The sequence below is a fragment of the Tamandua tetradactyla genome, chromosome X (genome assembly GCF_023851605.1).
Source record: "Tamandua tetradactyla isolate mTamTet1 chromosome X, mTamTet1.pri, whole genome shotgun sequence".
NCBI classification, from domain to species: domain Eukaryota; kingdom Metazoa; phylum Chordata; class Mammalia; order Pilosa; family Myrmecophagidae; genus Tamandua; species Tamandua tetradactyla.
The window spans coordinates 141,449,818-141,466,734 of record NC_135353.1 but is presented as its reverse complement, the minus strand read 5'-3'; the positions used below and the strand labels follow the sequence as shown (position 1 = coordinate 141,466,734).

General features: G+C 34.8%; 1 protein-coding gene across 9 annotated transcripts in view; it reads right to left on the bottom strand.

The window, feature by feature from the left end:
• The window catches only part of DMD (dystrophin), a 2,428,671-nt gene that overhangs the window by 1,219,845 nt on the left and 1,191,909 nt on the right, over nucleotides 1-16,917 (bottom strand). For 8 of the 9 annotated variants that reach the window (XM_077145121.1, XM_077145123.1, XM_077145120.1 and 5 more), the window contains 3 exons: nucleotides 14,284-14,463; nucleotides 13,844-13,972; nucleotides 11,917-12,087 (listed from right to left, as the gene is read on the bottom strand). In XM_077145121.1, coding sequence (XP_077001236.1) covers nucleotides 11,917-12,087; nucleotides 13,844-13,972; nucleotides 14,284-14,463 — 480 coding nt within the window. Of the gene's footprint in view, nucleotides 1-11,916; nucleotides 12,088-12,229; nucleotides 12,309-13,843; nucleotides 13,973-14,283; nucleotides 14,464-16,917 lie in introns of those variants that run through there. The other variant, XM_077145128.1, reaches the window with a different exon arrangement.

Genomic DNA, 16,917 nt, shown 5'->3' with positions numbered 1-16,917 from the left:
AAAAGTCATGAATGAAAATATATTAAAATTCAAAGAGAAAGTCAGAAGAGTAGGTAAGATGTAATTATTAAAGTTCAAACAGTAAGATATTTTTTTACTTTATTAATCTTTACCTTGTATTCAATTTCTTTGTATGACCAAAACACCAGAAAATACTTTACACCTGATGCTTTTGGAAACTCATAGATAGCGTGCAGAAAGTCTGATTTTTTTTTTTACAGAGCTAGAGGGTTTCCTTTTGTAAAAGTAATGCAGGGGTGTCACCCTGTGTCTGATGCTGAGATAGATGATTGCATTCATCAAGTTTGGTACCTCCTACTCTTTTACATCACATTCCCAATCACAGTTTCACTATTTCTTGATTAGAGTATAATTCCTGGAGGACAATAAGGGCAAGTATTCATGAAAAAACCAAAAATCTAAAGGTAACCAGTCTGCTATGAATGAGGAAGTGAATAATCAAATGCTATTCAATAGGGCACGGTTCTCATATGCAATATAAAGAAACACATATATTCTAGGCACTCCTATACACTCAAGAAGCAAATTATGGACTTGCTACAAGTGATTTTTTCAGTATTACTTTAAAAATCTTAATCATCATTTGTAATTTGAAATATAGTCGTTTCTTGACTCAGTACAGACTGGTAGCAGTGTAAAAATGCTAAAAGGACGTTTCAATCTCTGTATTATTAACATACTTTTATACTTCAAATCATATATTGGTCACAGGGTCGAAAGAGGACAGCAATTAACATTCTGTAGAATCAAAAGTATACAATATTAACTTGGTGATGTTTCAGGCTAATGAATTGCTGTTCACATTCGCTCACATTTGATAACGACAACTGCACTCTTCTATGCAATTATGTGACTTTGATGACAGCCAAATAATATTTAATGAACTGTTATTGAGTACTTGGATGTCTATTTGCAACCAGATTCACCTGTTTTATTCCTATACCTGTGCTGTGGCTAGTTCATCTTCTTCCACATACTCAAATAAAGTAGTTACAAAGGCTCAGAATTTGGTCACCTGTACCTCTTTTCCAATGTTCCTTCCATTAAAAGAACATATTATCTTCTATGATATTAACTATAACTTGCATAATGTCTCCCAAATCTTCCTCTTTAGCTGTGACCTCACTCTTGAATTCCAATGTAGACCCGGCAGCCAATTTCTCACTTGAAATTCAATGTGTCTAGAACTGAGCTCATTGACTTTCCCCTGACCTTATCGTAACACCAACTTCCTTAGTTCTGTTAACGGAAGGCCATTTTTCTCATACATTCAGGCTTAAAACACGAGTCAAATTCTTCTGCAACCTCCTCACTCTAATGAATATCAGACAACAGTCTATTTAGTCACCATGTGACCCACTTCTTTTCTATTCCCAGAGATGCCTTTTTTTTTTTCCTAATCCTCACACATGACCAAGGCATTTACCTCCTGACAAGTGTACAATCTCCTTCTCTCCTTACCAGTTCCATCCTGTGCACTGTGATCAAGTCAATGTATTCCAAAAACGTTTCTTTTATTATGTGTCTACCAAGGACAAGTAGAATGAAGTCCAAACCAAAGCATGGTAGTCGAGGCTTTCCCTAAGCCTGCCCCAAAGACCTTTCCAGTCTTAATGTAAATGATCCTAATACAACCTTTACTGAAGGGCTATAGGTGAGCTAATGCTATCCCCTCTTCCAGGCCCTTGGAATACATTTCATCTTCTAGTGCAATGCATAAGCTCCTGAAACATTATGCCTGGATTGAATCTTGGCTCCCCTACTTACTAGCTAAGATATCTTGGACAAGTAACCTATACTATTTAAGTCTCAGTTTCTTTCCTTGTACAATGGGGATAAGAAGATTATCTATCATCTAGGGTTGTTATGAGGATCAAATGTATTCGAATGGTGTCTGGTATATGACAAATGCTCAACACATACGGGCTATTTTTTTTTCTCTCAAAATCATACCCATCTACTGGCTCAGTTCAAGATCTTCCTCTTTTAAAAATATATGGTCTATGGAAGTTAAAATAAATGCCACTGGACATGGTGAGGTTTGATGTTATCTAGGTTTTTGATAAAGTCATGAAATTCTGATGGCAAACATGGAGAAACTGAGACTTCAGTTTGGTAAATTTGCATCATTTGCCACAAGAAAACACCTTGATTAATCAATCAGAATCAGTGTAGAATCTCAAGGAAGATGCCAAAGGGCTTTATACTTGTTTTGCCCTGTGCAATATATTCATCAGGCATTTAATTGGAGACACAAAAGGTGTTCATAAAACAAAAAGTCAGAGGGGTGAGTTCCCATAAACAGCCCATGAGGATGAGGGGTCTGTCTGGTCAAACCAGAGTCATTCCTGGCACATAGTAGGTATTTAGGAAATAAATATTTCCTGAAAAAATACATTAATAAATAGCTGATTACTAGGGTGGCAGAATGATTATTTTAAGGGTTCCTGAATGACCTGCAATTTTCAAAAATACAATCTCTGGTGTGCAAAATTGGAAAGACCTAACTGGTCTTTCCATGCATTATATGTATGGGTATACATATATTAACTGCTGGCAAATGCTAACAGCAACATAATACCAACAGGTACAATAATAAAATTAGCAGATGCAAATTAGAGTTTAGGATATATTACTATAAAATGACTAATTCTTTACACAAGATAACACAAATTCAGACTTCGTTGATAGGATGTGTAAGGTCCAGATTTCCACATCAAAGACTACTTGCACTGATTAAAAATGCCATCATAGAGAATAGGGATTTGAATTATCCTGTGTGGTTCCAAAAGGAATAAATAGAATCAATGGGTAAAAGTTTTTGGAGTCTGAATTTTTGGTTAATTTTTTTTTTAAAGACACTAATTTAAAGTAGTAGGTTTCCCATAGCTTGGAAGTACAGAAGTAGAGGCTGGATGATGATCTATTAGGGCACACTTTAGGAAAAAAAGGAGCTTTTTCACAAGGCTACTTCCCTAAAATTGTATCACCTTACACCGAACTCTCTCCTCTGAATTCAAGGGACTCTTTATCTACAGCAAGGGCTACTTAATAGAAATGTAATGCAAGCCATACATGTAATTTAAAATGATCTGGTTGCCACATTAAAGAGCAAAAAGGAACCGGTGAAATAATACATTTTATTCACCCAAATAGGTCCAGAATATTATCATGTAAATTTATACTCAATATAAAAGTTAATGAGATATTCCAAACTCACTTTTTTCATACTGTCTTCAAAATCCACTGTGTTCTTTACATTGACAGTAAATCTCAGTTCTGACTAGCCACATTTTAGATGTTCAGTGTCCACATGTGGTTAGTGGCTATCTTATCGGACAGTGTAGATCTAAAGTGACCAGGACATTGAAACCAATCCATAGCTCCTTATCAGTTTGGGATATGAATGGTGTTTTACCAATAATACCTAAAATACTGATGTTTCAATTAATAAATTGGGATGGATTTAGATTATTCATACAATGTTCATCTCTTTCACTTGCATTCAGATATGATTTTCTGAGAGGAGGTTTCTGGAAGCCCAAGGGGATAGGAGAGGCTTATGGGAGTGGTTGGATGTGTTAAATCAAGAGTGTCTATTCCTCGGGTGGGCAATGGTGGCTCAGCAGGCAGAGCTCCCACCTGCCATGCCAGAGACCTGGGTCCGATTCCTAGTGCCTGAGCTAGCAAAAAAGAAAAAAAAGAATGTCTATTTCTCATTTATGTATAATCCTATATTGTGTTTCAATATCTTGTACACACTTGAAGATAACGCTATTTGACTTTCGAGTGTTTATACTTTGTCTTTCTAAATAGATTTTTAATCCTTGAAGATAGGAAATATATCTTATGCTATTAAGTATTTCACATGGCAAACAGAACAGGCTTTGTATACAGGGAAGGGGCTTACTGAACCAACTACTGGTTTTAGAACTACTAATACATAAGTTGAATTAGCCAATGACAATGTTGCAACCAAATAACCATAAATACTCATTCCAAACCCAATTATACTGGCCATGCTATTGGCCAGATTAGACAAACTATTTGACATTCATGTGATTAATGCTCTTATTTGGAACACATGGAGTTGGAAAAACTTAACTGCTTCCCTTAAAGAGTTGACTGGTCATGATTAGGTCATGACAATACTAATATCAAGGACTCATTTACATTCAATCCAAGTGTCACATGTCATTCTTTAGCCTTCAGTGCCTTAGTAATTTAGAATTCTTATAAAACTTTATGAAAGAAATGCATAATAAGCAAGCATCTATAATTTAATATCTCACTCTTGAGTTCCCAAACTTTAAGACATATAAAGCATACAATGCCTGCCTATTCAATTCAGGTTTATGATAAATTGTCTAAAGCAGTTCAAATAAACAGCTCGTAAATCATCTTAATGATTGTGTAAATTACTTCTTCTGGCTTTAAAAATATATATCACCACAGAAGAACTAGAATCACAGTTAAATTACACAGTGTTAGGCAGTGTACATGTGATAATTTTAGCATATTCAGAAAATAAGCAAGCAAAAGTTATAATATTGTAGGAGAAAGTGTATACCAAGTATAGGTTTTGCACAACTTAATTTATTTACTTACCCTTTCATCTTAAAATCTTTAGCATGCCTATATGGCCATACAAAAGACACATAAAGTAGAACACAGAGAAGCTTAATAGTCAAACAAATAGATAAACGGACACAAAAGAAAGAAGAGACAGAAACCGAGAAAGACACCGCTTTGTTTTTCCTTGATTTTTTTTAATGTTGTTTCAAATTGCTTAACAACTATCAATTGTGCTTTGCTGGGCAGCTTAAGGATTAATGAAATTTAAGGCTTTGTTAAAGTTTTAGCATGAAAGGCGATATATATAACACATTAACAAACATTGACAGACTGAGGAAAAGTGAAATCCATTACAAACTGATTCATCATGAATTGAAAGCATTAAAAGTTTCTCAAATACACTTTATCGTTTTTAAAATTGAGTCGTCTTTTGGTTAAATATTACTTCCAAACACACATAGATACGCTAACATAATAATGGCTGTGTTTACAGCAAGCATGAGAAATGTTCACTACATTCAAATTATACTAAAATCTCAATTGAAAATAAACAATCCAAGTGCTACAGATTGGTTTAAGATCGTTTCAAATCAATATCTCCTTTTTTCATTTCTGTAGGTTTGAAAACGTATTTCTAATCATTACAATGTTAATATAGAAAACAAAGATAAGAAAAATGCATGGAAACCAAAACGAATCAAGTTTCATGAACCAGTGATACTTGTAATATAGAGAAGACAGACTACTGATATGATATGAATATTATTTCAGATAATTTTAATTGCAGTGGGAAGACAACTTACAAAGAAAGTTAAGTGTAGGACAAAGATAATCAAATAAAGTGGTACGTAGACTTATTCACTTATTTTAAATTTATATGAGCAAATTACTAGAAAATATAAAAAATAATATTTAAAAAATTAAACAAATTGATTTGGAATGTTGACATTTCATTGGTTGCATTCTTTTACTATTAGGCAAACTGGTTTGCATTCATTGCTTTGATGCTTTGACGATGAAAATGAAAATGAGACAAATTTCATTTTAATATATAATTAAAATGATAACTTATAAAACATGACCCAGTAAATCCCTATTGATTTTGAATTGATGAGACTAATTTCATAGTCACTTATTTCAGATTTGGTTACAACATATATATATGTTGGTGGAACAAGTATCAGCCCACTGTCTACTCTTGAACTTGAAATATTTCTTTCCTTTGTGATTATATAAGCTTCATTGTAGCAAATGAAGTTCAAGAGGAAGTGTGATTCTAAAATATATTGCAGAGGACACAGATAAATTAAAAGCATAAAGCAACATTGTGGATAATTTTATAATTTATTTGCTTCCTCTGGAATTGTTTCAGTTTCTTTTTCTCCTCTTACTTTCTTCCTCGCTCTCTCCTTTTTTCCCTTCCTTTCTTTTTGTTCAATTGTCTCTGCTTTTAATATAGAGAGGTGTACTGAAATTACAGCTTGAAGTGAAATTGGACATTTTAGTGCTAATACAATATAGACCAACAATAAATATCTGCTGATATAAAAGGGGTAATTAGATATGCTGCGAGCCAGCATGGCAGAGTAGAGAAATCAATGGATTGGAATCTAACATTTTCTAACCAGGTTGTCTAACCATGAAAGCTTGGGCAACTCAACGATCCTTTCACAACTTCCTCTAAATATCTGAAAGTCTCTGGTCCTCAGAATGATTACTTTTGCATCTGCTGATTCTAACTTTGAGGAATCATTTTCTTTTTCACAGGAGCATAGTCAGCAATCACCAAAGAGCTTTAATCATTTCAAATGTCACTAAGAACCCGTTAGTTCCACAGATGACACTGCTCAACGGCTCAATTACACATCTACCGTGAAAACATTTAAAATGATTGCAAAAGTGTTTTGTTATTGAAATTTCAATCAGAATTAACCTCGTTGTAGGGGTAGTAAATTACATATATGAACAAAAGCCATGCTGTTAGCATGGAAATTCTGTAGATAGTGTGTAACTTTCATTATTGCATGTTGCAACAAAGTAAATTGATTCCTTATATAAATAGGCTACAGCTAAATAAAATGTTTAGTCAAAATTATTTTGAAACTAGGTATTACATCATGACAAAGCACGATGTGCATTTTATTCATAACATTCACTGCAGACTTTCTCACTCAGTCTTGAGACTCATCATTTTTTAATCCATCCTCCGTGGCCTCCATATATAATAATTTAACTCTAGGTTAGTTTTCATTTAACTCCAAGCGTGATCCCTAGACCAAGGTTTACCTGGAACCTTATTAGAAACACAAATTCTCAGACTCCCACCCCAGACTTATAGAGTCAGAATATCTGCTGAAATAAATAGAGGTAATTAGATATGCTGTGAGTCAGCATGGTGGAGGGGAGAAGGCAATGGCTTGGAATCTAACGTTTTCTAACCAGGCTGTCTAACCGTGAGAGCCTGGGCAACTCAATGATCCTCTCACAACCTTCTTTAAATATCTGAAAGTCTCTGGTTCTCAGAATGATTACTTTTGCCTCTGTTGATTCTACTTGGAGGAATATAGTGTCAGAATTTATTGGGGTGGAGATCAGAAATCTGTGTTTTAACAATTCCTCCCTGTACCCACTAAAGTTTGAAAGCTACCGCTCTAGACTAACCTTTCCTTTACGATCCCCTAGCTACCTCTTTATATGAGGTCCCCTCTGCCTCTCATCTAAGACTATTGCCATGGCTTGCTAACTGTTCTCCCTTCTTCCCGTCATTCAGTTGGATTTTCTCACAAACTCTACTGGACTAATCTTTCAACAGTGTCCGAAAACAAAACAAAACAAAACATGAAGAACTCCTCATCGCCTACTGAATTAAACATCAACTATTAGCCTGGTTGCTATGACCTCTCCATGCTGTGTCTAACGATCCTTTTCAGTGATACCATCCATAACTCAAATGGAACTTACTCACCAGTGAATACACTGTATACTCGTGCTTTTTCTTAGGTTTATCCTGAGTTTTTGCCACCTCTGTGTCACTGGAGTGGCCACTGCACTCATTCAGCATGCACTTTCTCTCGCCTAATTATCCATGAACATATCTTGTTCCACCATTAAATGGTAAGCTCTTTGAATTTATCATGTTTAACCTAGCAATACAGCCTTCACATTACCAAACACTGTGCCCTGAAATTAGTATACGGTTGGTAAGAATTCACTTAGATAGCTTCCTTTTTGCAACCCATTCTGCATCAGTTCTTTAAGATCAACCTAAATTATCATTTCACCAAATTACTGCCTACCCTCTGCAGCTTGACTCCTGGAAGGATGGAGAAGGGTAGAGCTGCCACAGTAAGCAGACTTAAGTAATCAGTTTATTTTGGCCTTCCCATCTCACTTTCTATGCTTTTGCCACCTGTCATTCTCTTTTCCTGGTAGCGTCTCTCCGGCATACCACCTCATTCAGAGGCCCTAAAGCAGAGAGAGTTGAGACAAGGTACCCCACTCCATTGGTTCCATCTACATTGCCCAGGACTCAAAAATTAACTTTGGTTCATTTTCCTAATTATAATCCTCCCCCATTAAAACTGTGATCTCCTCAAACTGATTTTATATAAATTAAGAAATAGCAAACTTTCTTAAATCTAAATGAAACTAGACGTGACAGCATTTTATAAATTTAAAGGGCTATATTTAGGGCAAACAGAACTATCTAGTATTTCTTAATTTGGTCCCCTCAAGTATCTGTAAGATTGGTCCTTGCAAAGAAATAGCAAAGACATTTCTCCTTGGCCCCACCCCATTCCAGCAGAGGCCAGAAGGAGAAATCAGCTATTCTTTCATTATTTACTCCCATGAATTTTTTTGTCCCAATCCTAAAAATCAGGTCATCAAGTCTAACATATGTATATAATGATGGGGAAAATATTGCAATTAATTTTTTTTTACTATTTTCATGCCTGCTTGCTAATTGACATATAAACTTTTAATGCAAGTTTTTAAATATCATAGGTCTTTTGATCCTCACCACAATCTTGAGGTGACAATAAGACAGGCATCATCTTCTTACTTTTGTAGATGGAAATGGGTCTCTGAGAGGTAAAGGGCATATGTAAGATCACACAACTAGTAACAGGCTCTGGTAGTATTCAAAGGAAGTTTTGTGGCTTTATGTTTTTCTCTCACTGTATTGCTCCTACTGATGGTTAAAATTCTCATTGCCAAGAGCTGTACCTGGCTGGACAATTCCTAGGTCAATATGAATCCAGTGGCCATTGCTTTCTGGGTTTGGAATTGCTTGCCATGGATAGTCATCGCAGGAGACATAGGAGTGCTCGATTTTGAATTCTCTACCAAATTGTGAAACCAGGAATTATCAGTGAGTTTTCAGGATATATTTTTCTTCTACTTAATTGCCATTTCTAGTTGACTTCTAAAAGGTTATCCTGAAATTAGTTCTTATACTCAGTCTATGGTCTAACTATACTTAGTCTAACTTAACATTTATTTGTGTGGTTGTTTAATCACGCTAGATTTTCCCAAGATATTCTTATAGGTGAACCAAGTCATATGTGAAAGTCATATCCCAAGCCAACCTTACTCTGCATTGGCTCTACTATACAATGACCTTGAATTTGGAATCGAAGTCTATGTCTCAGACTTCCAGCACTTTCCAACTTCCCCTAGCCTATAAGTAAACGCACACACTCACACAAACCATTAGGTAAAATCTCTTATCGTCCTCAGGGCATCAACAGGAGCTCAAAGTTTAGAAATGGCAGGATTTTTGAACTAACCTAACCCAGAAATTTCATGCCAGGTTCTATGGGAAGAACTTGTACTTCAAGAATTTCACCATGGGGAGGAGAAAGATAAAAGGACAGAAAACCCTGTATCCCATCACCTCACTCATCCATTTTATAATTTCCATTCTAAATAATAACTCCTTTACGCAGTGGAAGTTGCCGTTTAAAATCCACTAATCTAGGTCAATTTTTTATCTTACAAAAGAGGAAATGGAATTGCAGAGAAATCATATGCCATGCCTAATACAGGCAAAGTTATGCCTAGAATTCAGTCTTCTAAGTCTGTTGTTTCTTCTACTATACCATCGTATTGCTGAGATTGCTTTATCACTAAATTGTATGTCTCCACGAACATGTATTGGGGTTAAATTTATTTTTACATTTGTAAACAGATATTTCTTGAAGAAGTATCTTTTACATTTTTCTGTCTTCCACACTACTGATGCTCAATATCATCAGTCAATGCAATTAGTAAATGAACAAAGTATCATATGTTTTATCTCCAGATTTAGGGTTTCATCATCATTATAGAGCATAATCATCTCCTGAGAGCCTAAAAATGTAGTTACTATTTCACCCAGTTGTCCTACTAATTTGGAGGAAAAAGTATACTTTGAAAAACAAAAATTTCATAGTTTTATTAACATAATTGAAAATACTAATTTAAAATGTCAGATGCCTTTCTTCTGCAGGGAAAATAAAATAAGCTTATTGAGTAGTTCCTTCATGCATTTTTTCTAGGAAGTATTTTCACAAGCTTGTTCAGAATATAGAGATAAAATTCACAATTGCATCTCAGCCATGCATGTTAAATCTATCAGCTTTTATGGTTGAGGATGCATTCTACACAGTTTCAATATTTGCAATTCACAATATTATGACTAAACTGATTTCAACCTACTGGGGAAAGAACCAAGAAAGTAATTCTTTTCCCTGAAAGTTTCCATAGCTTAGTAATTTATGAAAAAGTTTGTATATATATATACATGTATGATGGATAGAATTAACTCAGAAGCAAAGTGGTAGTAGTGATGAATCCATTTTTTAGATGATTGAAATAAACACCCTTTGGTTGTTCAGATATTATATCAGCTATTGCTATCTCCAGAAGTAAAAGCTATTGTCCTTTAAAATAATTGAGTATATATTTATATAAACCAATTATACTCCGAAAATAAAATTCCAGAGCCTAGTGAATATTTTTCAGGTGAGAATGACTTATTTAAAATAAAAAATATTAAGGGTAGAAGTAAGTAGTTAACTTAAATATGACAACTGTGTAATGATGAATTAAGGTAAGCAAGTACATTTTGCTTTGCAAAGGTGTATTTTGAAGGGTTACTATGTGTCATATGCAGAAAATATTCAGAATTCATCATATCACCATTCCATATATTTTGGAAATTTCTTTAAATATGCACTATTATACATAACATAGCGATACAATGTAATGTCTTAGGAAGTATAGCAATTGCGAAATCATGCTATTATTATGTCTGAATTTATCAAAATAATTCTCAAAAACTTTCTCCTATTTTTCTTGGAATCACCACTTACCTGACATATTACATTATATAGTTTTTTCAAAGTAAATATATATTTTGAACTCAAGATTATTTTTAGCTATCCATATATCTAAATATACATATTTATCATATACATATATATTTGCATTTGAAAGCACAGCCTATATATGGAAAAGTGCATGAAACTACATTATATAAATTCAGGGGTAATTTTTTGCATTTAAAATACTTCCAAAAGAAATGGAAATCTAGAATACTACATTTATAAATTACTGCAAGCTAACTTATTATATAAGATTTTGTCTTCATTAAATGTTACACAAATATAAAGAGCTATCATGCAAAAGTTCTGTAGGCCCTGGTTCTTCATTAAATAGAATAAATATAAATAGAAATATAAAATTACAAAAATTTGTAAGTATAAGCTTTTCAGTTGTTTGCATGGCTTGAACATTTCATTATAACATAATGGATTTCTGTCACAGTGTCTTGAGCTAGCAGGAGAAAGTTAATGACACACACACATACACACATGCACACAACTAATAAAGTGGGACAAACATACCTTAGATCGTGCAGGAAATGTACAAGGCCTTATTTTGGATATTACATCCACATTACACACAAGCAATATTATATCTGGCAAAATAATGTCAGTAATACTTTCTTTAGACAGATGTCTTTTGTACTTTTTTTTTTCTTGCCTGCAGCATGCTATATGCTATTTTGCTGTAGGTGACCCCTGAAAGTGCATATGTAAACCAGTGCAGAACGCAGTTTTAAAATAGCTGTGGCAGGAGAAAAATATATATGTGAAAGAGAGACACTGACATCTCCCCAGAGATTCAGTGATAAAATTTCCTTAAATACATTTTGGCTTTCATTTTCCTTTTGAAAGCCTTGTTGTGGGGCTTGTTTGTCCCTTTCAGAGTACTGCGTAACCTTCGCAAGAGAGCATTTAGCACTAGTTTCCACCTTGGAGCAGATCTTCCTACCTTTCCAGTATTTATTCTGTGAGAAATGGCTGCAAATCGATGGTTGAGCTCTGAGATTTTGGGCTCTACTACTTTCCTGCAGTGGTCGCCGCGGTTTGCCATCAAGTTTGCTGCTTGGTCACGCGTGGAGTCCACCTTAGGGCGCATGTCATTCATTTCAGTCTTTAAACGCTATAATCCGTGAGCAAGAGACAGGGCTTCAAGTTAGTAAACAATGGAAGTTGAGAGAGAGAGAGAGGAGAGGCGTGCAAAAGAAGTAAGAAGAGAGAGAGAAGAGCACAGGAATAATGAGGGAAAAAGTCAATTTCCGTACAGGAGAATATGGGTGATCTCAGAAAAGTAGATTGCCATCATCCTTTCAGCTCAGTGTATTTCTCTTTAAAGGGTTTACATAGTCTGAGGAAGGACAAAGTATGCCTGTGTGACTTCTCTATGTTGTCTGTGCCAATCATAATATTTGATATTCAGAGGCAGTATTATCTGTACTGAATTTCATAGTTGTGAAACATCCTAAGTATGTTATGCGTTCAGGTGGGAAGGTAGCTAAAGAACAATTTTTCCATTCCTTCCTTCTGCTTCCTCATGTTTCCTTGTTCCCTTTGTTTTATACTGAGTGTCAGGGAACATACTGATTTTCTAAAAGAAAGAAATTCTGTGCCACATACAGAGGGATTGAGTTAAATTCTACCTGACCCCAGGGTTCAGCGAGATTATAAATTAAATAATCTGGTCCCTATTATTTCAAAGACCTTGAAGGAATTTAACTATAATGACATCCTTGAATGCCTATCAAATGAGAAGGAAGAGGACAGAGAAGATTCACATCAAATTAACTTCCTACAGTAGGAAAAATATGTTTTGGAGATAGCCTGAAGCACCTTCACAGTTTCCCAGTGAAAGGGAATTGAAATTGCGGAAAATATCAGTCACTTAAAAAAGAAAAAAAAAATAAAGGACTTTTTTGGACACATGTACACTAATATTTTTGAATATTCTTTAAATAGTAACATTCTAGTCAAAATGAATTATTAAAAAACTCAGAAAATCAAATTAAGGAATAATTGACTTAAATTAGAGACCTTAAAACTCTTCCTATTTAGTTAAGACAGAACGTATCATCAAATAGAAATGATACAGTATCAATAACTATATTTGCACATTGAGCCTCTCATAGTCTTTTTTGGGAACCAGGTTGTAAAGGAAAGTTTAATTTGCCTTTGCAAAAGAAGACTTGGGACGTCCTAGTAATTGGTTTCAATACATGAAGAGAGAAAACATGAACCCATGCTTACTTTGCATAGCTAAAAATGAAAACTTCAGTTTTTATATAAACCCAGTATTGTTATTGATTGCTGGGATTTGACTCTTGCATAGGCAAAATGCCCAGAGGATTGGGTTTTAGGTGTTTACTAAGCTGGTCTGTGAATGATGGTGAGAAACTGATATTTGTGTTAGATACAAGATCTACTATTAATAAACCGTTAAGATGGGCAGACGTTTAGACTGTGAAAATAAATCTTGGAATCCCTTTCTTGGCAGATTCAAACTGGATACAATCAGCTCAGGGGTGGATTTGGACAGCTATTCAGACTAAAATACTCTTCCATGCCATTACACAGCCCTCCAGCCACCACCCACCCCTATTCAAAGAAGTAAGTTAGGAAGTGAGGAAGTTGGGAAGGAAGGAAGGAAAGGGAAAGGAAAGGGAAGGAAAGGGAGGGGGAAGGAAGAGGAGGGGAGGGGAGGAAAAGAGAACTGAGGGGAGGGGAGAGGAGAGAAGAGGGCAGTGAGGCCTGAGGAGAGGAGGGGAGGGAGAAAGAATTGGTTCAATCTCATTAAGATATCCTTGGTGTCTTCTAGAACAAAGATGATGGACATAACCATTGTGCAGTTTGAAAATTATTTTTCAGAATATTATATTTGCTACCTTAAGCATGTCATCTTTTTGCTGGGGTTTCTTTTTCTCAGATTCATCCAGAAGTTTATCAGCCTGCATGATCCAGCTTGTGATATGCTCCACATTCTGGTCAAAGGTTTCCATGTGTTTCTGGTATTCCTTAATTTTACAGAGACATACCATGACATATTATTGGTTAGACTATAACTTAAAAATCTTTGCCTTACTTTCTATAATTTAAAAAAGACAAAAACAATTAGTTTTCTTCAAATTACTTTTTCATGGGCTCTACATGCAATACAGCACAAGCATGGGCAAGAATATATTAAAATATAGTTGTAGTTATTGAATTAATAGTCAGCAGATACGCAGAGTTGAGGAATTTTCAAATACAAACGTTACTATTAAATGCTTTTTTTTTTCTGCCAGGGATGGAGAGGAGTAGAAAAGCTTCCAGACTTTTTTCTTACCAATAAAAGGTTTAACCATTCTTCTGCTCTGGAAGTCACAGCTATCCAGTTACTATTCAGAAGACTGAGTTTATCTTCTACCAAAGTCTCCTTCTGGCCCAAAACTGTTTTCAAGGACTCTCCTAGCTCGGTGACACTCTTCAGGTGAGCTTTATGTTTTTCAATCTCTTTCTGGATAGCCTGTGAAAAGGAGGGCAGTTGAGTTTCAAGTAAAATATTGTGGCCTTGAGATTTAATGCTCATGAAATGGCAATATGTATGGTTACCATGGTAAGTTTTTTTGTTTTCATTAGAGAAGTATGAGTTTACAAAATAATCATGCATAAAATACAGGATTCCTGTACACCACCCCACCACCCACACCTTGCTTTAGTGTGCAATGTTTCTTAATATTGATGACAGCACTTTTTAAATAATTGGATTATTTTTTAATAGTAGTGGCCTTTGTTACAATTAATGGCCATTTATTAAAATAGTCCCACTTATCATCCATTATTTATATCAGGTGTGTTTTCCCCAAATACCACTCTATTGTTAGTGCCTTGTCATACATTTATTATAACCCATGAAAGATCATTCTTACACTTATACTATTAAATATAGTCCATTATCTAAAATAGGGTTTACTGTTGGCTGTACAGTCCTATGTTTAATCTTGTAATTTTTATTCTAGTAATTATATATCCTAAGGTTTCCTATTTTCACATGTATAGTTCAGTGTGGTTGATTACACTCACAATCAACCATCCATTACCATAACTTTACCATCAGCCTCAATAGAAATTCTGTACAAGTAATGCATCAACTCCCCATTTTCTAACCCAAATCTATTGCCTGGTAAACTGCATTCCAGATTCTAACTCTATGAGCTTTCTTATTATAATTGATTCATAACAGTGAGATCATACGATATTTGTCTTTTTGTGTCAGGCATATTTCACTCAACCTAATGTCTTCAAGGTTCATCCATGTTGTCACATGTACCAGGACTTCATTCCTTTTATAGCTGAATAATATTCGAACGCATGTATATACCTCATTTTGTTTATCTATTCATCAGTTGATGGGCGCTTGGGACACTTCCGTCTTTTGGCAACTGTGAATAATGCCACTGTGAACATTGGTGTGAAAATTTCTGTTCGAGTCCCTGCTTTCAGTTCTGGGTATATACTTTGTAGTGGGATTGATTGGTGGATACTATGGAAATATGATACTTGGATTCCTTAGGAATCTCCAGATTGTCTTCCACAGTGGCTATTCCAATTTACATTGCCACCAGCAACGAATGAATGACCCTGTCTCTCCACAGCCTTTCCAATACTTGTAATTTTCTATTTCTTTTCTTTATTTTTAATTGTGGCCATTCTAGTAGGTGTGAAATGATATCTCACTGAGGTTTTTATTTGCATTTCCCTAGTAGCTAGTGATGTTGGGCATCTTTTCATGTGCTTTTTAACCATTTGTATTTCCTCTTTGGAGAAATATCTATTCAAGTCTTTTTCTCCATTTTTAAATTGGGTTGTTTTTATGGTTGAGTTGTAGGATTTCTTTTAATATTCTGGATATTAAGTGCTTATCAGATATACAATTTCAAATACTTTTCCCCATTGAATAGGTTGTTTTTTCACTTTCTCAATTAAGTCCTTTAATGCAAAAAAAAGTTTTAATTTTGAGGCATCCCATTTGATTTTTTCTTTTATTAATTGTACTTTGGGTGTAAATCTAAAAAAACATTGCCAACCACAAGATCTTGAAAATGATTCCCTACATTTTCTTCTAGGAGTCTGATGGTCCTTGCTCTTAAATATAAATCTTTGGTCCATTTTGAGCTAACTTTTGCATATGGTATGAGATATGGAATATTTTTCAATCTTCTACATATGACTACCCAGTTTTCCTAGCACCATTTGTTGAAGAGACTACTCTGTTCCAGTTGAATGGACATGGCAGTCACGTGAAATATCAACTGGCTATAGATGTAAGAGTCTATTTCTGAACGCTCAATTTGGTTCCATTGGTCAATATACCTATTTTTATGCTAGTATCATGTTGGTTTGACCACTGTAGCTTTGCAATATGCTTTAAAGTCAGGAAGTGTGAAGCCTCCAACTTTGTCCTACTTTTGGAAGAGGTTTTTGGCTATCCAGGGCCCCTCACCTCTCCAAATAAATGTGATAATTTGCTTTTCCATCTCTGCAAACTAGGCTATTGGCATTTTGATAGGGATTGCATTGAATTTGTAAATTAATTTGGGTCGAATTGACATCTTAATGATATTTAATCTTTCAATCCAGGAACACAGAATGTCCTTCCATATATGTAGCTCTTCTTTGATTTCTTTTAGCAAGGTTTTCTAGTTGTCTGTGGAGAAATTCTTTAGATTCATAGTTAAATTTATTCCTAGATATTTGATTCTTTTAGTCGTTATTATAAATGGAATTTTTTCTTGATTTCCTCCTCAGATTGCTCATTACGAGTGTATAGATGTACTACTAGTTTTTGCATATTGATCTTATGTTCCACAACATTGATGAACTCATTTATTAGCTCTAGTAGCCTTATTATACATTTTTCTGGACTTTATGTAGGATCATGTCATCTGCAAATAGTGAAAGTTTTACTTCTTTTCAAATT